Below are 23,691 nucleotides of genomic sequence, written 5' to 3'. Positions count from 1 at the left end.
AACATGCACACAGATCTACAGGGAGTATATCTTGCATCTGTCCTGGGTGGCAGTTTGTTCAAAGGAGCCCGTTGGGGTTATGGGAGCTCTAGAAAGAGCAGAAGATACTGCAGCCTGTATGGGAGAAGTACCAAACACAGCTTTTGAAAGGCATGAAATGCGAAGGACATTCTTACTTTAAAAATACGGAGGCCTGTTGGTTTAGTTCATTTTAGTTTTGGATAAGTTTGCTTCCTTTTCTTCAAACCAGAAGCCATGGGTCTTGTGTGGCTCCAAGGCTTGGAAGAGTTCTTAAAAAATCACACAGCACATACAGTACTCTCAAAGTGGCTACTGCATATGTATTCCAGTTATGTACATGTAGTTGCGTCGTCGAATAGCCCAGAGAGCCAGTCACAATGAATACTAAAAACCACACAGCACATACAATATTCTCGAAGTGTTGAAATAAAGTAATTGAATGTAAAATATGTCATTTAAATGTTTTTGGGTTTGATTTGTGCAAATAAGGAAGCAAAAGTCACGAAATGTCAATGTTATTAGTGGTTTGATAAATATAGATGTTGAGATTACAGAAAAGTTATTGCTTGCTATATTATCTTACTTCTGACAGATTCGTGCAAGTGCACATATCACACAAGTGCTTCAAAGCATTGTAAAGCCGACATTTCCCAAAATAAATGTACAAATAAAGTATTTCATGGCTACAATAATCCCCAGCCCTCACTCAGCCCCACAGCCCATAATTCCACTATCCCTCAAAGCAAGCTCTCACTTCATTCCATTCTCGGTACCTGCTAAAAACCTCTGAGGACTTTGGAACTTCCTATCTGCATCAGGACACAAGGCCTGCTTGGAAGAATATAGAGCTGAATTTCTGTCAGACTCCTGGGCATTTTAGTTTCCAAAGTCTTGAATTAGAATTCAAACACGACGACAAGGTTATAAAGTATTGACATTTAATGCTACAAAAGCTACTAAAGGATCGAACGAGATGCCTGACTGACCTCAAGGCCCTCTCTCACATCAACCTGATCGCGCTGCACTAGTCATAAATCAACCCAGTAGCAGAGACTAAAAAAACGCCTTGGCACATTATAACACTTTCAAATTTCAGTTTTACCACTACATAAAAATAATTATAGAACAACAGCTTTGCAACTTAACGTGCATATAAATCACCTTAAAGTGGTGCCTTGTGTCGGTGAAGTCCCAACGGGTGCTTGCAAACCGTTGTCACATACAGAGTTTGGTGCAAGTGGCCCATGTAAGTCTGCAGGTACATCACCAGCTCCTGCCCCTAGGCAACGGGACCCCCAGGCATGACTCGACGAATGATCCTGAGGGCTGTTGTTCTCCTGAGCTCCAGATGCACCGTGAGAGCTGCGCAGTCATGATTGCCGCCAGCTACTAACTTAACATAGGAGCTGCGCAGAGTGCGCACACTCATGTTGGCTGTCTCAGTGGCTTTTGAAGACACTTAGCAGACACAAAATGACCCCTGCAGCCGTGCCCCATACATACACACGATAGGGCAGCAGCATGTACGTTGAGGACAGCCAAACTATGGCGGGCGGCAGCAATTCCAGCCTCCAGAGAGCCCCTAAGTCCGCGTTAGCTTTGCTTCATTTTCACTTTCATTTCCAGTTTTGAAAAATGTTACGCACACGCACGCTACCGCGGCTGCCTCATCCCCTACCCTACAGAACCAAATCCAGCCCAAACAGTGGCGCGCCCACTTCTAACACTGAACTGACAGAAAATAGTGGCATGCATTTATTATCGGCTGATGGCTCGGCAGCACCAGCACTCTTCACCGGGGCTCAGGAGACAGTTTGCAAAGTCCATTCTACTTACTGTGACACTTAATATGTAGTGGAGTCGTTGATGTGAGGTGGGAGTGAGACTGAGATGTAGACCCGGCCCTGAGAATTAAGTGCCGGTGCTAAGCACCGGCACAAATTAAGCACTGTATTTTTAGCTCTAGAATCGCTGTGCAGGCTGTGGGAGGGTGGAGGCCGGAGACTGAGGGCGCGCTGGATCGGCCGCGGCCCGCCATGCGGAGATAGATCGCTGCACCCGCAGCGGAGGTGACACAGGCGACGGCGCATTATAGCCGCGGGGGGAGACCACTGGTGTCCGAAGAGGCCCCGCACAACTGCAGCTTTTTGCCGGCGCGGCCGGGCACCGGAGGTCGCACGATAGAGTTGCGCAAGTCACCCAGAGCCTCCGGAGGCGGCAACTTCAAAAGCTGCCCCCCACGTCAAGGACATTGTGACCGGTCATCAGGGGTGAAGCGGCCTGACGCAACGCGGCAACCGGGACGTCGAGTGAAGGCTGCTCCCGGGCTCTGAAGGGCCGATGCAGGACTGAGGTAGACGCGACTGACGGGGAAAAGTTAAGCAGCCACCACCGTGCATCGACAAACCGCAGTCGGACGGTGCACCCGAGGTCGGGGACATAAGAAGGACCACCAGTGTGCGTAGTACTCCGGTGCGGCTGGGGCCCATTGAGTCAGCTGAACTGACCCGGGATGCAGTGGATGTAAGCGACCGGCGTAAGATAATTACTGCCAAGTCCGGTGAAAACGTGCAGCACTCGAGCACAGACACCGAAGGGCTAACAACTCTAAGGGTGCTCATCCGTAACAGTCCACCAGCAGGAGTCGGAGGAAATAGACCGTGAGGGCCATCAAACCCACCATCTGGTTACAACACCGGTGCAGACGCCGTGAAGTGCGTGGCGGAAATCAGACTCGCTGCCCTCGAGCGGACCACACCTGACGGCACCGAGTGATAGGCCTGCTAGAGGAGCTACTCCGGCGCAGAGATGAGTGGGAGAGGGCCTAGAAAACAGTGGGTGTACAAAATAACTCTATAAACCACAAGATGGCAAGAAGACAGGCAGCAGAATAAACAAACAAGTCAGGTCCCGGGCCGGCAGCCAATCACAGCGCGGCCCAGGAATGACGTCACGGGGGTGTCCCGGGCCGGCAGCCAATCGCAGCGCGGCCCGGGACAAAGGGGCGGGGCTTAAAAAAAGCACCAGAAACGCCCCCGAATCGCGTTTTCGAGAGAAAGCGCGATTGACAGCCTCTGCCTCCCAATGGCTAGCCTCCATTTATGGAGCTAGCCAATTGGAAACAGAGGCTGTCCTAACCTCACTACTAAAAACAAAAGATTTCGACTGGGAGGGGCTTCGCCCCTCGCCAAAAGTCGAAACCTAAAAAGGGCGTGGAGAGTTTTAAATGGGATAGGGAAAAAGGGCTGCCTTATCTCAACAACAAAGTGTGTTCTCTGTCTCTGGCAATGGATTATGGTTTGGCATGAGGTGTGTTTTATAGTGTAATTTGCAGGCAAGTCCACTTGGCCAAAGGACATCAGCTGTGTAAATTTTAAATCCATTCTATGGGCACTGTAGAGGTGCTTTGCTGCAAGCATACCGCTGTGGTCTATTGCTATTGAGGAGCCGCCGTTAGGAAACCGCCAGTACAACTGTGTTGTCTTAATAGGTTTGGTGTGAACCGGGTGTAAGACCACCGGCGTAGCGGTCTTCTAGGGCCCATGGCGGTCGGATCACCAAACTCATAATCAGGTCCTAAGTCTATATAACATCATGTAGCACAGAAGAGATGTGGGCTCTCCAATATAGTAAAAAATAAGCCTGACTATGGATTTAAAGATATTGACATTCAGTGAGTAATTGTTCATGGAATTGTCGGCAATGAAATAATGACAAACAAATCTCAATTAAAGAGGACTTTCGTTGGGTTCAAGAACAGTATCTGTGTTGGGTAATGGCATCCACCACTGGTGTCAGAGGACCCCAGGTACTCAAATTGGATGACTTCATTTGTATGCCTAACTCTACAAAGGAAGCTATGTCATGGAGTCAACGCTTATTCCAGCAGGAAATAGTAGTTTTGGAACTCCGATATGGTATGACAAAGTACTGACAAACAAGAAATTCAATGTTCAGTGAGTTATGTCTTAATCTAGGTAAGTTAAAAAGATGAACAACACAAAAAATTCCGAAATATAACCCCAAACAGTTTGAAATAATGTACACTGCAAGTGCTGTCGTGTTTTCCAGAATTATTGAGGTAACACCTGATAGGCTGGCTAAGTGCCAAGAGGAAACCTACCTCACCCGTTTCAAAGAAAAGGAAACAGGCTGCTGTCTGTCACTTTTTGTGGTGAGTTATACTTGTAAAAAGAAGGGTGTTAAGTTAAGAGTCAGACAGAACGGTCAGTTAATCTCTCATCTGCATGTGAAAATATAGAGCCCCACCCTGAATCCAGAAATCAGTACATAGACACAAGTACTGATGTTTTACAACAAACTAATATTACGTGTTATTCTACTATAAATAATCTTAGTAGGAATTATTTGCATGATTATTAGTAATTCAGCAAACAAAATGAATATAAGGGTGACCCCTAAATGCACCCCAACCATTCTTCATCAAACATCCCTCCTCAATTCGTGTAAGCCCCAACAATGATTAACTAGCTAAGTAACAGCACAGTTTAGAGTACCGAGCTCCGTTCAGCCCCACATACCATATAGGTATGTGGGGCTGAACGGAGCTGAAATGGGCTGAAATGGAGATATGTCTCGACGCATCCCTCGAGCAAACAGTCCATCTGCTTTGCTCTGTCCAAATTATAGGTATATTTTATTCCTTTTCTTTAATTGTATTCTGTGAAGTGAGGAGAGGTCTGCTCAGGCATGACTCCTTTCAGTTACACAGAAAAAAATAGCACTATTTTGTTTTCAGATTTTAGGGAGCACACAGAAGCTACCGCTATAGTATCTTCTTGCTCCAAAATGGAGCAAGGTCATTAGGTCTCGCCTACGCAGCCTTTTCTGATCGCTTTGGCTTTTTAGCCAAAAACTTGCACGCGTTCCATTGCCATCAATGGAAACGCGTACACGTGAGGCGATCTAAATGCAGGAGTGCGCGTCGCCATCTGGCCGCAATTATCGCTCCCGCAAGTGCAGGCCCCCCTTCCTCCCCCCCCTGCTGCCACGCCTCCCCCTGCTGCTGCCGGAGCTTGTTGTTTTTTTTTTTAGGTTTAAATCGTTTCAGAAGCGGGAACCGCACCAAGTGCCATAAAATATAACCCATGTCCTCTGCCCGGAGACGGAAAGAAGGGGAGAGCGAAAATTAAGGTGTGTATTTACACTGTAGAACCTGTTTTTTCACTTTTCGCCGCAGGGAACATATTTTCCCACTGGACATAAAAATGTCCCTAACCTCAAACAGTTTTGGGCTCTTCCTTCAGTTTATCACTTTGAATGCTGTGCACTTCTACCCTTGAATAAAGTAAGTTGGAAATGTGATTAGGGTACAAAACTGCTTGCAAACCTTTGTGAACACCCACACAAGTGTGGCTGTTCACCTATTTCTTCAGGTACTCCCACCCACCCTTGCCCCTGTGCTGGTACTTGTTCCTAAGACGTGTGCAATGCGTGTGAGTAAATCACACAGCGAGTGTCTTTTTTTTTTACTACAAAGACTAAATGTAAACTCTAGAATGCAACTACTTCCTCTGCATGGATTTAGATGCATAATTGGGTTTGTGATTTGGACACTCAATGTCCCCCAATGAGTGATAATCTTTAAAAAGAGCAGACACCGTACGTATTTACATATACATGTATGTACCTATGTAGTGGTATTTCTAAAGCGCTCTCCTAGCGAACTGCAGGGCAGGGTTGTGCAGGACTTAACTCCCAAAGGGGCTGATGCAAAGCAGGGCCTTCAGTTACAATATGGCCACCATCACCCCTTGCACTGCAAAGGATTATCAAACCGTCCCACTGCAAAGGCAGTTCAGCTGCGAGACCCAACCCCACCACCATAGGAGTATGAACTGGCTTTCCCCCTGACTGCAAACAGGAGCAAATGCTAGAATGGAGGCCTGCATGGGACAGAACACCTAAGACCCGTGATTCGCATTTGGAATGTGTCATCATTGCGAGCCCAGCCTCTTAAAGAGACATGCATCACAATGCCACAGAAGCGGCCATATTGTGAATATGACATCAGGAACGGATGATGCAGAATATATCAACATGTCTGCTGAGTCTGATGTCTGCTGTCTACTAACGTCACTATGCGCTGTTAGGAGCTAGCACCCTACACTTTGCGAGTGGGCCCTGCCTGCCCTCAGCAGTCTGTGACCATCCCAAGCTTTGCAAATGCAAAGCCTCGTTTGCATCAAGCTCTGTATTTTAATTTATATAGAAAATGTAAGCCATTTAAAACACTGAACAATTGGAGAAAAAAAACGATTTCCCAGCACTTTCTGCAGCTGAGATACAACCCCTATCAGTTACAGAGCGCTGTAATTGGCACTACAATTCAAACACCATGTTGAGTTCTCTCCCTCCTTGGAAAGCTTTTACTATAACCTCCCTTAAGTGATTGTTTTGTGTGCCTCCTACTTGCTTACCCCCCGTTTTTCACTGCCCTTTACTTGCTTTGCACTGCGACCGATGGCAGAGTCCTGGGTCCCAAAAAGATGGTTACTTCCCTCCACAATGACACAACCCTCCATGGAACGAGGGTGACCCCACGCATGGCTGACTCATAGAGCCCGGAACCCCCAGCATGTCCCCCGCCCCAACCTCATGCAATCCTACAATCAACTGACCAGTCCAGAGTGTGGGTAAAAGTTAAATAACTTCAAAACATTCATAAACATGACAAGATCATTTTATCAAAATTCACATTTTAAAAATTCAGATAATCACACTTTTTAAAATATGTACAAGTATAACTGTTCATAACCACTGGTTATGCGATAACTACTTACTCCAACACCAAGGGGCCCTCTGGCTCGCATCGCCTATCTCAGAACCACGCAAGGCGAAACCCACCTGCGTCCTTGAGCGGTGAGCCCCCAGCCCTCGATCCTTGTCCGTCATATCCAGGGGCCCACTTCTCTACCACCAGGCTGCCATGGAGGCTCGTGTGACCTGGCACCCTTGCCTCCTCAGCCGGTGGCCCCATTCTCCCTGCGGAGAGCTTACCGTCTCTCCCCTCAGTGCTGGCCTCGGGAGTATGTAAGCAGGCCTCCCGTTAACCCCCCTGCAAATCAATGTTCCTTGGCCTCTTTTCCGCCACTAGGGTGACCAGGGCCCACAGGTCCGTCACCCTCCCCACCCGCAAACAAGTTCTGCACAAAAGACCAGATCCCTTTGATCCATACATCTGTGCCAATGTCCGACAGATGAACGCCGTCATGATGAAACATCAAGTCCCCTGTAATCAGTCTATGTGGAATATGACACAAGCGGCCCGGGCCTGAGCACAACTTGGCCAATTCTACGTTGAGGCGCCTCACCGATACGTTCAAGGCCCGGGATCTGACTCCAGTGGCCCATGTCCGGCGAGGTATCATACACGACCAATCATTCCGAGTATTAGGAAAAGCTCTCCCTATCCAGGCAAACTCAGTCAATAAAGCTTCCCTGACTGCCATGTGACCCAACTCCACCATGTCATTTCCGCCCAAATGCAGGATCACCAAATCTGGGGACTGATGTCCCTCGTGCTCTCTTGTCTTCTCGACCAGCCGCCGCAACTGCCGGATTTGCAGGCCGCCCACGCCTCGCCATAGGAACAACGTTCTTTTTAAACCTGGTGGTTTAGACACCCGCTTCTGCCGTAGCCAAACTGTGGCCCGCTGCACGAACGAGTGACTCAACACCCACACCACCTTCGAGGACATACTAGTTGTAGGAAGCGAAATGTAAACATCAGCATTGTCATGTCAAATACATCAATCCATTGTCTCAGAGTAATTCAGGCCGCACATAGCGCTTAAAACAGGCCGAAGACCAATGCCCTACACTTTTGACCGCTTGAGCCGTTAAGCCCGTGCCCGCTGCCTGGGTTGCCGCCCCAATCCTGAAAGAGTGATGAATACCTGCTAGGATCCAGGCCCAGATATACCAGCGCACGCTTAAAGACTGCCCTGAATTGGAACTGAGACAAGCATTCGCCCTGCTCATGTATGAACAGTGCCTGACCAGGCCCTGTTGCCCGAATTCCACAATAAGACTGGGCCGTGTCTCCGGCCCAAACCAAATGCACTGCGACATATGCCATCTTCGGCGCTACTTTCTCTCTTTTTTGATTCATTTGGACTTTTTCATTCTTTTTCTCTTCTGTTTATTACCTTTTATTTATTATTATAGTTCCCTTGAGACTTCTTGTGCCTTTTTCCCAGGTTTCTAATGTTCTGCCTGTGCCACTCGGGGCCTCTTGAAAGAACACGACTAGTGCAGGGTTTCGTAAAAAGCAGTGTTTAATTAATACCCAATGCATTTCGGGCTAACATTGCCCTTCTTCGGGGGTCATGTAGAAAAACAACAAAGGAATTTTGTATGAGAAAACACCATCCCATCTATGTATTTTGTTTTGCATCTCCGGGTAAAAATCAACATTGACATTGCTATGTTCAGCATAATAATCTTTGCTTAGACAGTTTCCTACTCTCCCTCTCCCCGTTGTCAATACATGTTTTTCCTTAATATAATAGCTTGCCCTCCCTCTCCTGTTTCAACAGCCAACAATCAATTATAGCAGTAAAACTCCGTGTTTCTCTTTAGACACTCGCTGTATTTCTCAACCCACCTCGTGCTTAACATATTAAAAACGAGTTCAATTTCATTTTTGATCTTTAGTTCATGTTCATATATGTGCACGTACCTGCCGAGTATCGTTTAAAACCGCCTGTTCTCCTCCTCATTCACAAACAATCTTCTCCCTCCCACAATCCCTTGCGCTTTTAAACTGCTCGCCAATCATCCGTTTTCCAATACCATCGTTCAGGCAAAGCTACGACAACGAGTGTAAGTTTAAATGTGAACTACCAATACCATCATGCAACATGATCTTAATCAACTAAATCTAACAATAACGATGTTCTCATATGATGCTCAATAGTTTTCAGTGTATCCACAGTTCCGTATTTCAAAGTTCATTTCATCCGATTTTCCACACTGTTTAAACACGAACCTGATGTTCCAAATGTCTTTTGGGGAACCAGATTAGAGTTTTTGCTTGTCATTCTTTTAATTCAGCGGGTGCACTCCCACGGTTTGGGCAATTACATAATGTAAACTATACGGGGGTGTAAGGAATGCACACCTGTTCACTCTATTTAATGTCAGTTTATCTTGCGTACTCCTTGATGCGTGCTACTTAGTTGCAGTGTCATGCCCATCAGACACTGAAAAACGTTAACCACAATAAGACTGGGCCGTGTCTCCGGCCCAAACCAAATGCACTGCGACATATGCCATCTTCGGCGCTACTTTCTCTCTTTTTTGATTCATTTGGACTTTTTCATTCTTTTTCTCTTCTGTTTATTGCCTTTTTTAGGTTTCGACCTGGCGATCTGCGCAAGCAGTTCGCGCAGGTGAAATCTTTTGTTTACCATATTGGCTATCGGAACGTCCCCCACCTCCCATTAGCTAGCTCCATAAATGGAGGCTAGCCATTGGGAGCCGGATCTGTCCGTCAAGGCCGGACCAGATTCGGGGGCGTTCCCGCGATTTTTTCCCTCTCCGCCTCTGCGATGTCGTCATCGCGGCGGTGGGCGGAGTTTCGTTTTTTTTCCTTCTGTGTTTGTTTTGGTCATTCCATGCGAGGAAGCCCAGGTGAGTTCTTGTTTTTTAGTGGTGGAGCACGTGAATTCAGTGTACGTTGGTTAAAAATACATGATGAAGACACAGGCCACGATCTGGCTGTTCATCAAGTGCATGGGCGCTAAAAGTAGTTTTTGCCCCTTTATTTGTAGTGAGGACTCCGCAGTGGTTTGTCTGATGTGAAATTGCTCGGCTGATCCCCTTTGTTGCAGCATGCATAACTTTTCATTCTTTCAGTTCGACTTTACAGTCCGTTTTAATAATGTCCTTAAAACTGCGGGTGTCCAGTACCCAAACGGCCTAAATAGACTCGTATGGGCTAAGCATCTCGTGCCCCTCGTGAGACACTTGTAAAACTGCTCATAAGATTTGCAACAGGGAGTTTTTTCATGGTTTGGCATTTTTCGTAATGCATTACAGTTGAATTTATATAGCGCTTCATATCCTAACCGCACTGCAAAGCGCTGAAGAGCATCAGAGGCCATAAAGTACGTGCTGCAAAGGTGATTAACAGCAAATGGGTAGGGAGTGCAGAGTGGATAGGGAGTGCAGGGTGGATAGGGAGTGCAGGGTGGATAGGGAGTGGAGAGTGGATAGGGAGTGGAGAGTGCATAGGGAGTGGAGAGTGCATAGGGAGTGGAGAGTGCATAGGGAGTGGAGAGTGCATAGGGAGTGGAGAGTGCATAGGGAGTGGAGAGTGCATAGAGAGTGCATAGGGAGTGCAGAGTGCATGGAGAGTGCAGAGTGGAGAGTGCATAGAGAGTGCATAGGGAGTGCAGAGTGCATGGAGAGTGCAGAGTGGAGAGTGCATAGGGAGTGGAGAGTGGAGAGTGCATAGGGAGTGCAGAGTGCATAGGGAGTGCAGCGTGCATAGGGAGTGCAGAGTGCATAGGGAGTGCAGAGTGCATAGGGAGTGCAGAGTGCATAGGGAGTGCAGAGTGCATAGGGAGTGCGGAGTGCATAGGGAGTGAGGAGTGCATAGGGCGTGCAGAGTGCATAGGGAGTGCAGAGTGGGGAGTGCAGAGTGCATAGGGAGTGCAGAGTGGAGAGTGCATAGAGAGTGGAGAGTGCATAGGGAGTGCATAGGGAGTGCAGAGTGGAGAGTGCATAGGGAGTGGAGGGTGGAGAGTGCATAGGGGGTGGAGAGTGCAGAGTGCATAGGGAGTGCATAGGGAGTGAAGAGTGCATAGGGAGTGAAGAGTGCATAGGGAGTGAAGAGTGCATAGGGAGTGAAGAGTGCATAGAGAGTGAAGAGTGCATAGGGAGTGCAGAGTGCATAGGGAGTGCAGAGTGAAGAGTGCATAGGGAGTGCAGAGTGCATAGGGAGTGGAGTGGAGAGTGCATAGGGAGTGGAGAGTGCATAGGGAGTGGAGAGTGCATAGGGAGTGGAGAGTGCATAGGGAGTGGAGAGTGCATAGGGAGTGGAGAGTGCATAGGGAGTGGAGAGTGCAGAGTGCATAGGGAGTGGAGAGTGGAGAGTGCATAGGGAGTGGAGAGTGCATAGGGAGTGGAGAGTGCATAGGGAGTGGAGAGTGCATAGTGAGTGGAGAGTGCATAGGGAGTGCAGCTCGAGGGAGTGGAGAGTGCATAGGGAGTGGAGAGTGGAGAGTGCATAGGGAGTGCAGAGTGGGGAGTGGAGAGTGCATAGGGAGTGGAGAGTGCATAGGGAGTGCAGAGTGGAGAGTGCATAGGGAGTGCAGAGTGGAGAGTGCATAGGGAGTGGAGAGTGCATAGGGAGTGGAGAGTGCATAGGGAGTGGAGAGTGCATAGGGAGTGGAGAGTGCATAGGGAGTGCAGCTCGAGGGAGTGGAGAGTGCATAGGGAGTGGAGAGTGGAGAGTGCATAGGGAGTGGAGAGTGCATAGGGAGTGCAGAGTGGGGAGTGGAGAGTGCATAGGGAGTGGAGAGTGCATAGTGCATAGGGAGTGGAGAGTGCATAGGGAGTGGAGAGTGCATAGGGAGTGGAGAGTGCATAGGGAGTGCAGAGTGCATAGGGAGTGCAGAGTGCATAGGGAGTGCAGAGTGCATAGAGAGTGCAGAGTGGAGAGTGCATAGGGAGTGCAGAGTGCATAGAGAGTGCAGAGTGCATAGGGAGTGGAGAGTGCATAGGGGGTGGAGAGTGGAGAGTGCATAGGGAGTGGAGAGTGGAGAGTGCATAGGGAGTGCAGAGTGCATAGAGAGTGAAGAGTGGAGAGTACATAGGGAGTGCAGAGTGCATAGAGAGTGCAGAGTGGAGAGTGCATAGGGAGTAGAGAGTGCAGAGTGGAGAGTGCATAGGGAGTGCAGAGTGCATAGGGAGTGCAGAGTGCATAGAGAGTGGAGAGTGCATAGGGAGTGGAGAGTGGAGAGTGCATAGAGAGTGGAGAGTGCATAGGGAGTGCAAAGTGCATAGAGAGTGAAGAGTGGAGAGTGCATAGGGAGTGCAGAGTGCATAGAGAGTGCAGAGTGGAGAGTGCATAGGGAGTGCAGAGTGCATAGGGAGTGGAGAGTGCAGAGTGCATAGGGAGTGGAGAGTGCATAGGGAGTGCAGAGTGCATAGGGAGTGCAGAGTGCATAGGGAGTGCAGAGTGCATAGAGAGTGGAGAGTGCATAGGGAGTGGAGAGTGCATAGGGAGTGGAGAGTGAAGAGTGCATAGGGAGTGAAGAGTGCATAGGGAGTGGAGAGTGCATAGGGAGTGGAGAGTGCATAGGGAGTGGAGTGGAGAGTGCATAGGGAGTGGAGTGGAGAGTGCATAGGGAGTGGAGAGTGCATAGGGAGTGGAGAGTGCATAGGGAGTGGAGAGTGCATAGGGAGTGGAGAGTGCATAGGGAGTGGAGAGTGCAGAGTGCAGAGTGCATAGGGAGTGGAGAGTGCATAGGGAGTGGAGAGTGCATAGGGAGTGGAGAGTGCATAGGGAGTGGAGAGTGCATAGGGAGCGGAGAGTGCATAGGGAGTGGAGAGTGCATAGGGAGCGGAGAGTGCATAGGGAGTGGAGAGTGCATAGGGAGTGGAGAGTGCATAGGGAGTGGAGAGTGCATAGGGAGTGGAGAGTGCATAGGGAGTGGAGAGTGCATAGGGAGTGGAGAGTGCATAGGGAGTGGAGAGTGCATAGAGTGGAGCGTGCATAGGGAGTGGAGAGTGCATAGGGAGTGGAGAGTGCATAGGGAGTGCAGAGTGGGGAGTGGAGAGTGCATAGGGAGTGGAGAGTGCATAGCGAGTGGAGAGTGGATAGGGAGTGGAGAGTGGATAGGGAGTGCAGAGTGGATAGGGAGTGCGGGGTGGATAGGGAGTGCAGAGTGGATAGGGAGTGGAGAGTGCATAGGGAGTGGAGAGTGCATAGGGAGTGGAGAGTGGAGAGTGCATAGGGAGTGGAGAGTGCATAGGGAGTGGAGAGTGCATAGGGAGTGAAGAGTGCATAGAGAGTGCATAGAGAGTGCATAGGGAGTGCTGAGTGCATGGAGAGTGCAGAGTGGAGAGTGCATAGAGAGTGCATAGGGAGTGCAGAGTGCATGGAGAGTGCAGAGTGCATAGGGAGTGGAGAGTGCATAGGGAGTGGAGAGTGCATAGGGAGTGGAGAGTGCATAGGGAGTGCAGAGTGCATAGGGAGTGCAGAGTGCATAGGGAGTGCAGAGTGCATAGGGAGTGGAGAGTGCAGAGTGCATAGGGCGTGCAGAGTGCATAGGGAGTGCAGAGTGGGGAGTGCAGAGTGCATAGGGAGTGCAGAGTGCATAGAGAGTGGAGAGTGCATAGGGAGTGCAGAGTGGAGAGTGCATAGGGAGTGGAGAGTGGAGAGTGCATAGGGGGTGGAGAGTGCAGAGTGCATAGGGAGTGCATAGGGAGTGCAGAGTGCATAGGGAGTGAAGAGTGCATAGGGAGTGAAGAGTGCATAGGGAGTGAAGAGTGCATAGAGAGTGAAGAGTGCATAGAGAGTGAAGAGTGCATAGGGAGTGAAGAGTGCATAGGGAGTGGAGAGTGAAGAGTGCATAGGGAGTGCAGAGTGCATAGGGAGTGGAGTGGAGAGTGCATAGGGAGTGGAGAGTGCGTAGGGAGTGGAGTGGAGAGTGCATAGGGAGTGGAGAGTGCGTAGGGAGTGGAGAGTGCACAGGGAGTGGAGAGTGCATAGGGAGTGGAGAGTGCATAAGGAGTGGAGAGTGCATAAGGAGTGGAGAGTGAAGAGTGCAGAGTGCATAGGGAGTGCAGAGTGCATAGGGAGTGGAGAGTGCATAGGGAGTGGAGAGTGCATAGGGAGTGGAGAGTGCATAGGGAGTGAAGAGTGCATAGGGAGGGGAGAGTGCATAGGGAGTGGAGAGTGCATAGGGAGTGGAGAGTGCATAGTGAGTGGAGAGTGCATAGGGAGTGCAGCTCGAGGGAGTGGAGAGTGCATAGGGAGTGGAGAGTGCATAGGGAGTGCAGAGTGGGGAGTGGAGAGTGCATAGGGAGTGGAGAGTGCATAGGGAGTGCAGAGTGGAGAGTGCATAGGGAGTGCAGAGTGGAGAGTGCATAGGGAGTGGAGAGTGCATAGGGAGTGGAGAGTGCATAGGGAGTGGAGAGTGCATAGGGAGTGGAGAGTGCATATGGAGTGGAGAGTGCATAGGGAGTGGAGAGTGCATAGGGAGTGGAGAGTGCATAGGGAGTGGAGAGTGCATAGGGAGTGGAGAGTGCATAGGGAGTGGAGAGTGCATAGGGAGTGCAGCTCGAGGGAGTGGAGAGTGCATAGGGAGTGGAGAGTGCATAGGGAGTGGAGAGTGGAGAGTGCATAGGGAGTGCAGAGTGCATAGAGAGTGAAGAGTGGAGAGTACATAGGGAGTGCAGAGTGCATAGAGAGTGCAGAGTGGAGAGTGCATAGGGAGTGCAGAGTGCATAGAGAGTGCAGAGTGGAGAGTGCATAGGGAGTGCAGAGTGCATAGGGAGTGCAGAGTGCGTGGAGAGTGCATAGGGAGTGGAGAGTGGAGAGTGCATAGGGAGTGGAGAGTGGAGAGTGCATAGGGAGTGCAGAGTGCATAGAGAGTGAAGAGTGGAGAGTACATAGGGAGTGCAGAGTGCATAGAGAGTGCAGAGTGGAGAGTGCATAGGGAGTGCAGAGTGCATAGAGAGTGCAGAGTGGAGAGTGCATAGGGAGTGCAGAGTGCATGGAGAGTGCATAGGGAGTGGAGAGTGCAGAGTGCATAGGGAGTGGAGAGTGCAGAGTGCATAGGGAGTGGAGAGTGCATAGGGAGTGGAGAGTGCATAGGGAGTGCAGAGTGCATAGGGAGTGGAGAGTGCATAGAGAGTGGAGAGTGCATAGGGAGTGGAGAGTGCATAGGGAGTGGAGAGTGAAGAGTGCATAGGGAGTGCAGAGTGCATAGGGAGTGGAGTGGAGAGTGCATAGGGAGTGGAGAGTGCATAGGGAGTGGAGAGTGCATAGGGAGTGGAGAGTGCATAGGGAGTGGAGAGTGCAGAGTGCATAGGGAGTGGAGAGTGCATAGGGAGTGGAGAGTGCATAGGGAGTGGAGAGTGCATAGGGAGTGGAGAGTGCATAGGGAGTGGAGAGTGCATAGGGAGTGGAGAGTGCATAGGGAGTGCAGCTCGAGGGAGTGGAGAGTGCATAGGGAGTGGAGAGTGCATAGGGAGTGCAGAGTGGGGAGTGGAGAGTGCATAGGGAGTGGAGAGTGCATAGGGAGTGCAGAGTGGAGAGTGCATAGGGAGTGCAGAGTGGAGAGTGCATAGGGAGTGGAGAGTGCATAGGGAGTGGAGAGTGCATAGGGAGTGGAGAGTGCATAGGGAGTGGAGAGTGCATAGGGAGTGGAGAGTGCATAGGGAGTGCAGCTCGAGGGAGTGGAGAGTGCATAGGGAGTGGAGAGTGGAGAGTGCATAGGGAGTGGAGAGTGCATAGGGAGTGGAGAGTGCATAGGGAGTGCAGCTCGAGGGAGTGGAGAGTGCATAGGGAGTGGAGAGTGCATAGTGCATAGGGAGTGGAGAGTGCATAGGGAGTGGAGAGTGCATAGGGAGTGGAGAGTGCAGAGTGCATAGGGAGTGGAGAGTGCATAGGGAGTGGAGAGTGGAGAGTGCATAGGGGGTGGAGAGTGCAGAGTGCATAGGGAGTGCATAGGGAGTGCAGAGTGCATAGGGAGTGAAGAGTGCATAGGGAGTGAAGAGTGCATAGGGAGTGAAGAGTGCATAGGGAGTGAAGAGTGCATAGGGAGTGAAGAGTGCATAGGGAGTGGAGAGTGAAGAGTGCATAGGGAGTGCAGAGTGCATAGGGAGTGGAGTGGAGAGTGCATAGGGAGTGGAGAGTGCAAAGGGAGTGGAGAGTGCATAGGGAGTGGAGAGTGCATAGGGAGTGGAGAGTGCATAGGGAGTGGAGAGTGGAGAGTGCAGAGTGCATAGGGAGTGGAGAGTGGAGAGTGCATAGGGAGTGGAGAGTGCATAGGGAGTGGAGAGTGCATAGGGAGTGGAGAGTGCATAGGGAGTGGAGAGTGCATAGGGAGTGGAGAGTGCATAGGGAGTGCAGAGTGGAGAGTGCGTAGGGAGTGCAGAGTGGAGAGTGCATAGGGAGTGCAGAGTGGATAGGGAGTGGAGAGTGGAGAGTGCATAGGGAGTGGAGAGTGCATAGGGAGTGGAGAGTGCATAGGGAGTGGAGAGTGCATAGGGAGTGGAGAGTGCATAGGGAGTGGAGAGTGCATAGGGAGTGCAGAGTGGAGAGTGCGTAGGGAGTGCAGAGTGGAGAGTGCATAGGGAGTGCAGAGTGGATAGGGAGTGGAGAGTGGAGAGTGCATAGGGAGTGGAGAGTGCATAGGGAGTGGAGAGTGCATAGGGAGTGGAGAGTGCATAGGGAGTGGAGAGTGCATAGGGAGTGGAGAGTGCATAGGGAGTGGAGAGTGCATAGGGAGTGGAGAGTGCATAGGGAGTGGAGAGTGAAGAGTGCATAGGGAGTGGAGAGTGCATAGGGAGTGGAGAGTGAAGAGTGCATAGGGAGTGCAGAGTGCATAGGGAGTGGAGTGGAGAGTGGAGAGTGCATAGGGAGTGGAGAGTGAAGAGTGCATAGGGAGTGCAGAGTGCATAGGGAGTGGAGTGGAGAGTGGAGAGTGCATAGGGAGTGGAGAGTGCATAGGGAGTGGAGAGTGCATAGGGAGTGGAGAGTGCATAGGGAGTGGAGAGTGCATAGGGAGTGGAGAGTGGAGAGTGCAGAGTGCATAGGGAGTGCAGAGTGCATAGGGAGTGGAGAGTGCATAGGGAGTGGAGAGTGCATAGGGAGTGGAGAGTGCATAGGGAGTGGAGAGTGCATAGGGAGTGGAGAGTGCATAGGGAGTGCAGCTCGAGGGAGTGGAGAGTGCATAGGGAGTGGAGAGTGCATAGGGAGTGCAGAGTGGGGAGTGGAGAGTGCATAGGGAGTGGAGAGTGCATAGGGAGTGCAGAGTGGAGAGTGCATAGGGAGTGCAGAGTGGAGAGTGCATAGGGAGTGGAGAGTGCATAGGGAGTGGAGAGTGCATAGGGAGTGGAGAGTGCATAGGGAGTGGAGAGTGCATAGGGAGTGGAGAGTGCATAGGGAGTGCAGCTCGAGGGAGTGGAGAGTGCATAGGGAGTGGAGAGTGGAGAGTGCATAGGGAGTGGAGAGTGCATAGGGAGTGGAGAGTGCATAGGGAGTGCAGCTCGAGGGAGTGGAGAGTGCATAGGGAGTGGAGAGTGCATAGTGCATAGGGAGTGGAGAGTGCATAGGGAGTGGAGAGTGCATAGGGAGTGGAGAGTGCAGAGTGCATAGGGAGTGGAGAGTGCATAGGGAGTGGAGAGTGCATAGGGGGTGGAGAGTGCAGAGTGCATAGGGAGTGCATGGGGAGTGCAGAGTGCATAGGGAGTGAAGAGTGCATAGGGAGTGAAGAGTGCATAGGGAGTGAAGAGTGCATAGGGAGTGAAGAGTGCATAGGGAGTGAAGAGTGCATAGGGAGTGGAGAGTGAAGAGTGCATAGGGAGTGCAGAGTGCATAGGGAGTGGAGTGGAGAGTGCATAGGGAGTGGAGAGTGCAAAGGGAGTGGAGAGTGCATAGGGAGTGGAGAGTGCATAGGGAGTGGAGAGTGCATAGGGAGTGGAGAGTGGAGAGTGCAGAGTGCATAGGGAGTGGAGAGTGGAGAGTGCATAGGGAGTGGAGAGTGCATAGGGAGTGGAGAGTGCATAGGGAGTGGAGAGTGCATAGGGAGTGGAGAGTGCATAGGGAGTGGAGAGTGCATAGGGAGTGCAGAGTGGAGAGTGCGTAGGGAGTGCAGAGTGGAGAGTGCATAGGGAGTGCAGAGTGGATAGGGAGTGGAGAGTGGAGAGTGCATAGGGAGTGGAGAGTGCATAGGGAGTGGAGAGTGCATAGGGAGTGGAGAGTGCATAGGGAGTGGAGAGTGCATAGGGAGTGGAGAGTGCATAGGGAGTGCAGAGTGGAGAGTGCGTAGGGAGTGCAGAGTGGAGAGTGCATAGGGAGTGCAGAGTGGATAGGGAGTGGAGAGTGGAGAGTGCATAGGGAGTGGAGAGTGCATAGGGAGTGGAGAGTGCATAGGGAGTGGAGAGTGCATAGGGAGTGGAGAGTGCATAGGGAGTGCATAGGGAGTGGAGAGTGCATAGGGAGTGGAGAGTGCATAGGGAGTGGAGAGTGCATAGGGAGTGGAGAGTGCATAGGGAGTGGAGAGTGCATAGGGAGTGCAGAGTATATAGGGAGTGGAGAGTGCATAGGGAGTGGAGAGTGGAGGGTGCGTAGGGAGTGGAGAGTGCGTAGGGAGTGGAGAGTGGAGAGTGCGTAGGGAGTGGAGAGTGGAGAGTGCGTAGGGAGTGGAGAGTGGAGAGTGCATAGGGAGTGGAGAGTGGAGAGTGCGTAGGGAGTGGAGAGTGCGTAGGGAGTGGAGAGTGGAGAGTGCGTAGGGAGTGGAGAGTGCATAGGGAGTGGATAGTGCATACGGAGTGGAGAGTGCATAGGGAATGGAGAGTGCATCCCCTCTACTTCTCTTCTATGGACACTTGTACTTCTTCTACTTCTCCACCAGCACAGTGTGTGTTTCCACTCGCCCGTGGCACTGGAGACTGAAGCACATCCTTCTTAGGGTGAAAACCGTCTTGCTGGTCATTATGGACACTCTTTCCAGTTCTGTACTTTTATGTGATCACACTATGCATTATGGGGGGTGTAGTGTTGCTTTGATTCCATTAGAACACAGCTGAAAACAATGATTTGTAGATAAAAACTCTAGTCCCACTAAATCTTGGAAGTGCTTATTCACACACACACATGCATGCACGCACATATGCAAACACACTCTCTCTCCCTCAACAGGTGCACTACCTCCTCACAAGCACGGACACATGTTTGTAAAACAGGTTCTTTAACCCACCATGCCATCCCATAATGCAGTTCGGTTGGCTAGCACACCGTGGCTGACTGAAGATGCGCACTAGGATGGCGCCGGCACTTGACAGCCAGGCACAGAGAGGCGCATGATTGACAATGGGCGACAAGACGAGCGTGACTGAGAGCAGACGCCAACAGAAATGTCCAACCCTTAAAAAGGAAAGATTTAATGACTGTATTTTTTGTGGAACTGGTGGCGAGCTTCCTGTTTCAAGATGAGTGAGTGGACCATGTCCAAAAAGACTGACACTCCAGTAGGGTAGTGTAGTGCTTTCAGCAAGCGTTACCTTAATGTGCCACCCCAGCACGATTTAACCCCCTCAGCTGTCAATTGGGCATCTGTCACGTGACACCTGCAGACCAGACTCTGAATTTCTTCAGTGAAATCCAGTAGGGTACAATAGGTCTTACATTTGCAAGAGATTAAGCTGTTGGCAATGTAAATGACAATGCCATTTATTTATCTGTTTTCAAAACCAACACATAAATAAAAATATTGTCATTTACAATGCCAATAGCTCTAACTTTGGCAAAGGCGAAACCGTTGCATTGTAAATGCTTGTTTATTATTATAGTTCCCTTGAGACTTCTTGTGCCTTTTTCCCAGGTTTCTAATGTTCTGCCTGTGCCACTCGGGGCCTCTTGAAAGAACACGACTAGTGCAGGGTTTCGTAAAAAGCAGTGTTTAATTAATACCCAATGCATTTCGGGCTAACATTGCCCTTCTTCGGGGGTCACTGTAGAAAAACAACAAAGGAATTTTGTATGAGAAAACACCATCCCATCTATGTATTTTGTTTTGCATCTCCGGGTTAAAATCAACATTGACATTGCTATGTTCAGCATATTAATCTTTGCTTAGACAGTTTCCTACTCTCCCTCTTCCCGTTGTCAATACATGTTTTTCCTTAATATGTTGCCTGAATTGCCATGTATGATTCCATCCTGGCCACCGGGCAAATCCCTTCCTCCGGCGCGGGGGACAAGCAGACCGTGGTCCCCTTCCCCAAAGGGTCAGTCTTAGATCGCCTCAGAACCACCACCAAGCCCCCTTGGACTAAGCTTGTGTCCTGCCACTGGAGCCCCCCAGCGTGGTTAGATTTGGAGGTCCCCACCAACTCCCCTATCCGGAACGCCCCATAAAAAGCTAAGGTAAATGCAGCGCCAAAAAGAATGCTCTCATAGTAAGAGGAGCACACCGACCATAGTACTCCCAGAATGTCCCCATAGGTTTTGACATCCAATGGCCTTCTTCTATCATTTCTATCCCCTTCTAGCCTAGCCCATGCTGCCAGAGCTTTCCTTAACACAAACGTTGCGCCTGGGTCGTGTTGACCTATTAGTTTGGCAAAGAAGCCTATCGCCGTCACGTGCGCCCTAGCGTAAGAAGCCGGACTACCCTGCTCTTTCAGAGCTAGCAAAAACTCGCAGAGCACCCCTGTTGAAAAAAGCGCCTGGCCTTTGTGCCTAGCAAATGTCCTGTATGCTTGAAACTGTTGCTGGTAAGTCCTCCTAGTGCGCTTGCTCAATGAAGCTCCCACCAGCTCGGCTAGGCCGTGGCTCCAATCCTCCAGAGAGACGTTGGGAACAGTCATCCGCTCCTCCGCCTGAGGGTGAGGGTGATACCTTCAGAAATCCAGCAACTTGGAGCGAGACAAAGCATCAGCAGCCAGATTCTCCACACCTGGAATATGTGCCACTCTGAACAGCAGATTGAGCATTAAACAAGCCAGAAGTAAATGCTTCAATGACCTCAAAACATGTTTGAAGTAGCTCCCTGCCTATTAATAGCCTCTACCACCGCCATGTTGTCTGACCAAAAGATTACTGACTTGTTCTTAAAGAATTCAGTAATTAATCAAAAGGGAGGGATAAGGGATTGAGACGTCTGTTTCATTCCCCTGGGTAAGCTTATAGTTTATCAAAAGAGAAACAGACACTTGTAACACCTTTTGACCACTGGTAAAAAAAGGGAATCTATTAGAGTAACCTCAAAACTCAATGCTTTTGTGTTTGTGCGGTATATCTGTTTCATCCGCCCCGCATTGATGTTTTAGGCAGTTATCATTGGGTACTCCAAAGTAGTGGTTTTGCCAGCCTCAACCCGAGGCACCTCTGGTCTTGGGTGCAGTGTCCAGAGAAGTGAAGTGGAAAAGTGTGAAAATAAATTCTCAAAAAAAGGAAGAAAAGTTAAAAAACTGGTGAATCACCCTTGATTTTTTTTTTAATGTTGGCGTGATTTCCAATTAAGGTTTAAAACGGTAGGTACTACTAAATAGATCGAGTTACTGGATCTGGCAGTATTTTATATAAAACGTCGACATGTTTCAGCTCTCTGGGCCCTAGGGGTCTATAGAGCTTTCGTCAGGACTCGCAAACATAGATTTTCATACTCACACCATTTGTGCAGTATTATTGGGGTTGATTTTTGATTATATATCAAGAAAAATGACTCCTCCGTATTCTTTACTGGAGGTTCCCTTGCTTTCCTCGGGGTCCTGCTGCTACTAAGCCCAGAGCCGCGTGTGGTTAGGATTCTGCCTTGTGCTGGCTCTGCCCCCGGAAGCTTAAAGAATTCAGCCCAGACGTCTACTGCAACTATGATCGGGAATAGCTCCAGAAAGGCTATGTTTTTAGTTGAGCCTAAATCATGCCAAGATGCCGGGCCCTGCACCAGTGAGGCCCCAACACGGTTCCAAATCCAATGCTCCCAGCTGAATCAGTGAGCAGGCCCACATCTGTGCTAAACATAGCAGGCTCTGGCCAAATTACCTTACCATTGAATTCGCTCAGGAAACTACGCCATATACACAAGTCCTCCCTCACATCAGCCTTTAGCCGGATGTGATGGTGCTTCTGCGTCAACTCTGCCATAGAGCGTGCAATTGACCTTGAGAACGGGCGCCCCATTGGGATGATCCTCAGGGCAAAGTTTAACTGGCCCACCAAAACCTGAAGCTGATGCAGCGTGACTTTGGGACCAGCAAGAGCAGAATCTATTGCTTGTGAGAAAGCTTGTACCTTGTCAGATGGCAACCTGCATTCGCCCTCCACTGTGTCTATCTCAATGCCCAAGAAAGACATGCTAGTAGCTAGACCCTCCGTCTTACCAGGAGCCAACCAGACCCCCAGCTCCTCAAACATCTCAACTAGCTTGCTCAAGGCCTGGCCACACTCACTTGAAGCTGGTGGTCCCATGATCATAAAGTAATCCAAGTATTGTACCATGTCCTTATGCCCTGTTCTGAAGATAAACAGCCACTGCAGCATGGAGCTGAACATCTCAAAATACTTGCATGAGACCGCACAACCCATTGGCATACAGCTGTCATAATAAAACTGTGAGTTCAGCTGAAAACCTAGTAAATGATAATCTTCAGGGTGTACCAGCAAGAGCCGGAAAGCTGACTCAATGTCATTGCCATGAAGGTATTGGGCCCTAAGTCACGCAGCCTCTGGAGTGCTGAGTAAAAGGAAGAATAAGTCACTGAACACAGGAATGGATCAATAGCATCATTCACTGACGCCCCCCTTGGCGTTGATAAGTTATGAATCATCCTGAACCGGCCAGGCTCCTTTTTAGGAACCACGCCCAGGGGTGAACACACAAATCCCGGCAATGGAGGAGCAGTGAATGGGCCAGCCACCCGCCCCAGTGCCCTTTCCTTATCAACCTTTAGTGACACTCCTGAGGGGTGCATACGTGCTGACAAAAGATTATTGCAATAGTCCACTGGGGGTACCCTGTGTGTTAGAATGCGGAAACCTGTGGAAAACCCCTCAAACAGTGTCCTGGCTGCCTTCCTGTCAGGGTACTGATTCAGCCAGAAAACCAGCCTCCCAATATCCACCGGCATGGGTAACTTACTGCTGAGGCGGGGCTTGGGCTCCCTCCCCTTCTCTTTGGATTTCGTAATGCATTTAAACTCAGGATGGGAAGGGTGGCCACAGTATGCACATGCGTGTTTGAACTTACATGCCCCTGGGGGCCAGGTGCATGTCTTTCGGTTAAAAGCCCAACACGCCCCCCTCTTCTCACCAGCGCCCCCATGGGAAGTCCGAAAGGGCTGTTTCATGGGCGCTTTATTATTAACACTCTCTAACCATACATTAACCTCTGTCTGGTCCCAACCCATGTCAGGGTCGTCTACCTTGGCCCATCTGAAGTCCCTATTGTAGTCCAACCAGGCGCCCCCACCATACATTGTCTGCGCTTTTAAAATCTGATTCGCATAACCTATCAGGGGAATCACCAATTCTGGCTTCTTTTCTAACATCACAATGGAAAAGACATTGAAACCAAACAACCAATTATTGATGGATTCCTCTACTCTTGGTTTCCTGTCTCTGAAGGAGCCTTCTTTGCCATCTTTCTCTTTAGTCTCCACCTCCCTTCTCTTAGGTCTAATTAAGGAGAATATATCAACAAAATCTCCCTTCCAAATTTTTTCCCTTGTTTCCAGCGTAACATGCGCCGCCAACTTACCACGCTTGGATAACACGGACTCACGACCACCAATTGCCGCACACCCTTTATCTTTTTCTTTGCCTGTGCATTCCACTGCCTTACCTGCAGAGGAGCCTGCCATCCCTGATTGCGCGGGGGGCGCCTGGGGAGGCATGTTCAAATCCTTTTCGTGTGCTTTGCCCAAGAGGGCCACCTGTTTATTCAACTCGCCAAGGACACC

General features: G+C 50.1%; 2 protein-coding genes across 2 annotated transcripts in view; one reads left to right on the top strand and one right to left on the bottom strand.

The window, feature by feature from the left end:
• LOC144830677 (thiol S-methyltransferase TMT1A-like) overlaps positions 1-23,691 on the top strand; it is a 285,581-nt gene that overhangs the window by 51,917 nt on the left and 209,973 nt on the right. The window lies entirely within an intron of this gene.
• LOC144812318 (uncharacterized) lies at positions 22,363-23,592 on the bottom strand. The gene has a single exon (XM_078673928.1). The coding sequence runs from the start codon at positions 23,590-23,592 to the stop codon at positions 22,363-22,365; it is 1,230 nt and encodes a 409-aa protein (XP_078530054.1).

The sequence above is a fragment of the Lissotriton helveticus genome, chromosome 1_1 (genome assembly GCF_964261635.1).
Source record: "Lissotriton helveticus chromosome 1_1, aLisHel1.1, whole genome shotgun sequence".
In the NCBI taxonomy this organism is placed as follows: Eukaryota; Metazoa; Chordata; class Amphibia; order Caudata; family Salamandridae; genus Lissotriton; species Lissotriton helveticus.
The sequence above is the reverse complement of the archived record's forward strand: the minus strand, read 5'-3'. Positions and strand labels throughout refer to the sequence as shown.

Bases quoted from the DNA above. Each gene is read 5' to 3' on its own strand.
- LOC144812318 (XM_078673928.1), bottom strand. From the start codon at position 23,592: ATGGCAGGCTCCTCTGCAGGTAAGGCAGTGGAATGCACAGGCAAAGAA.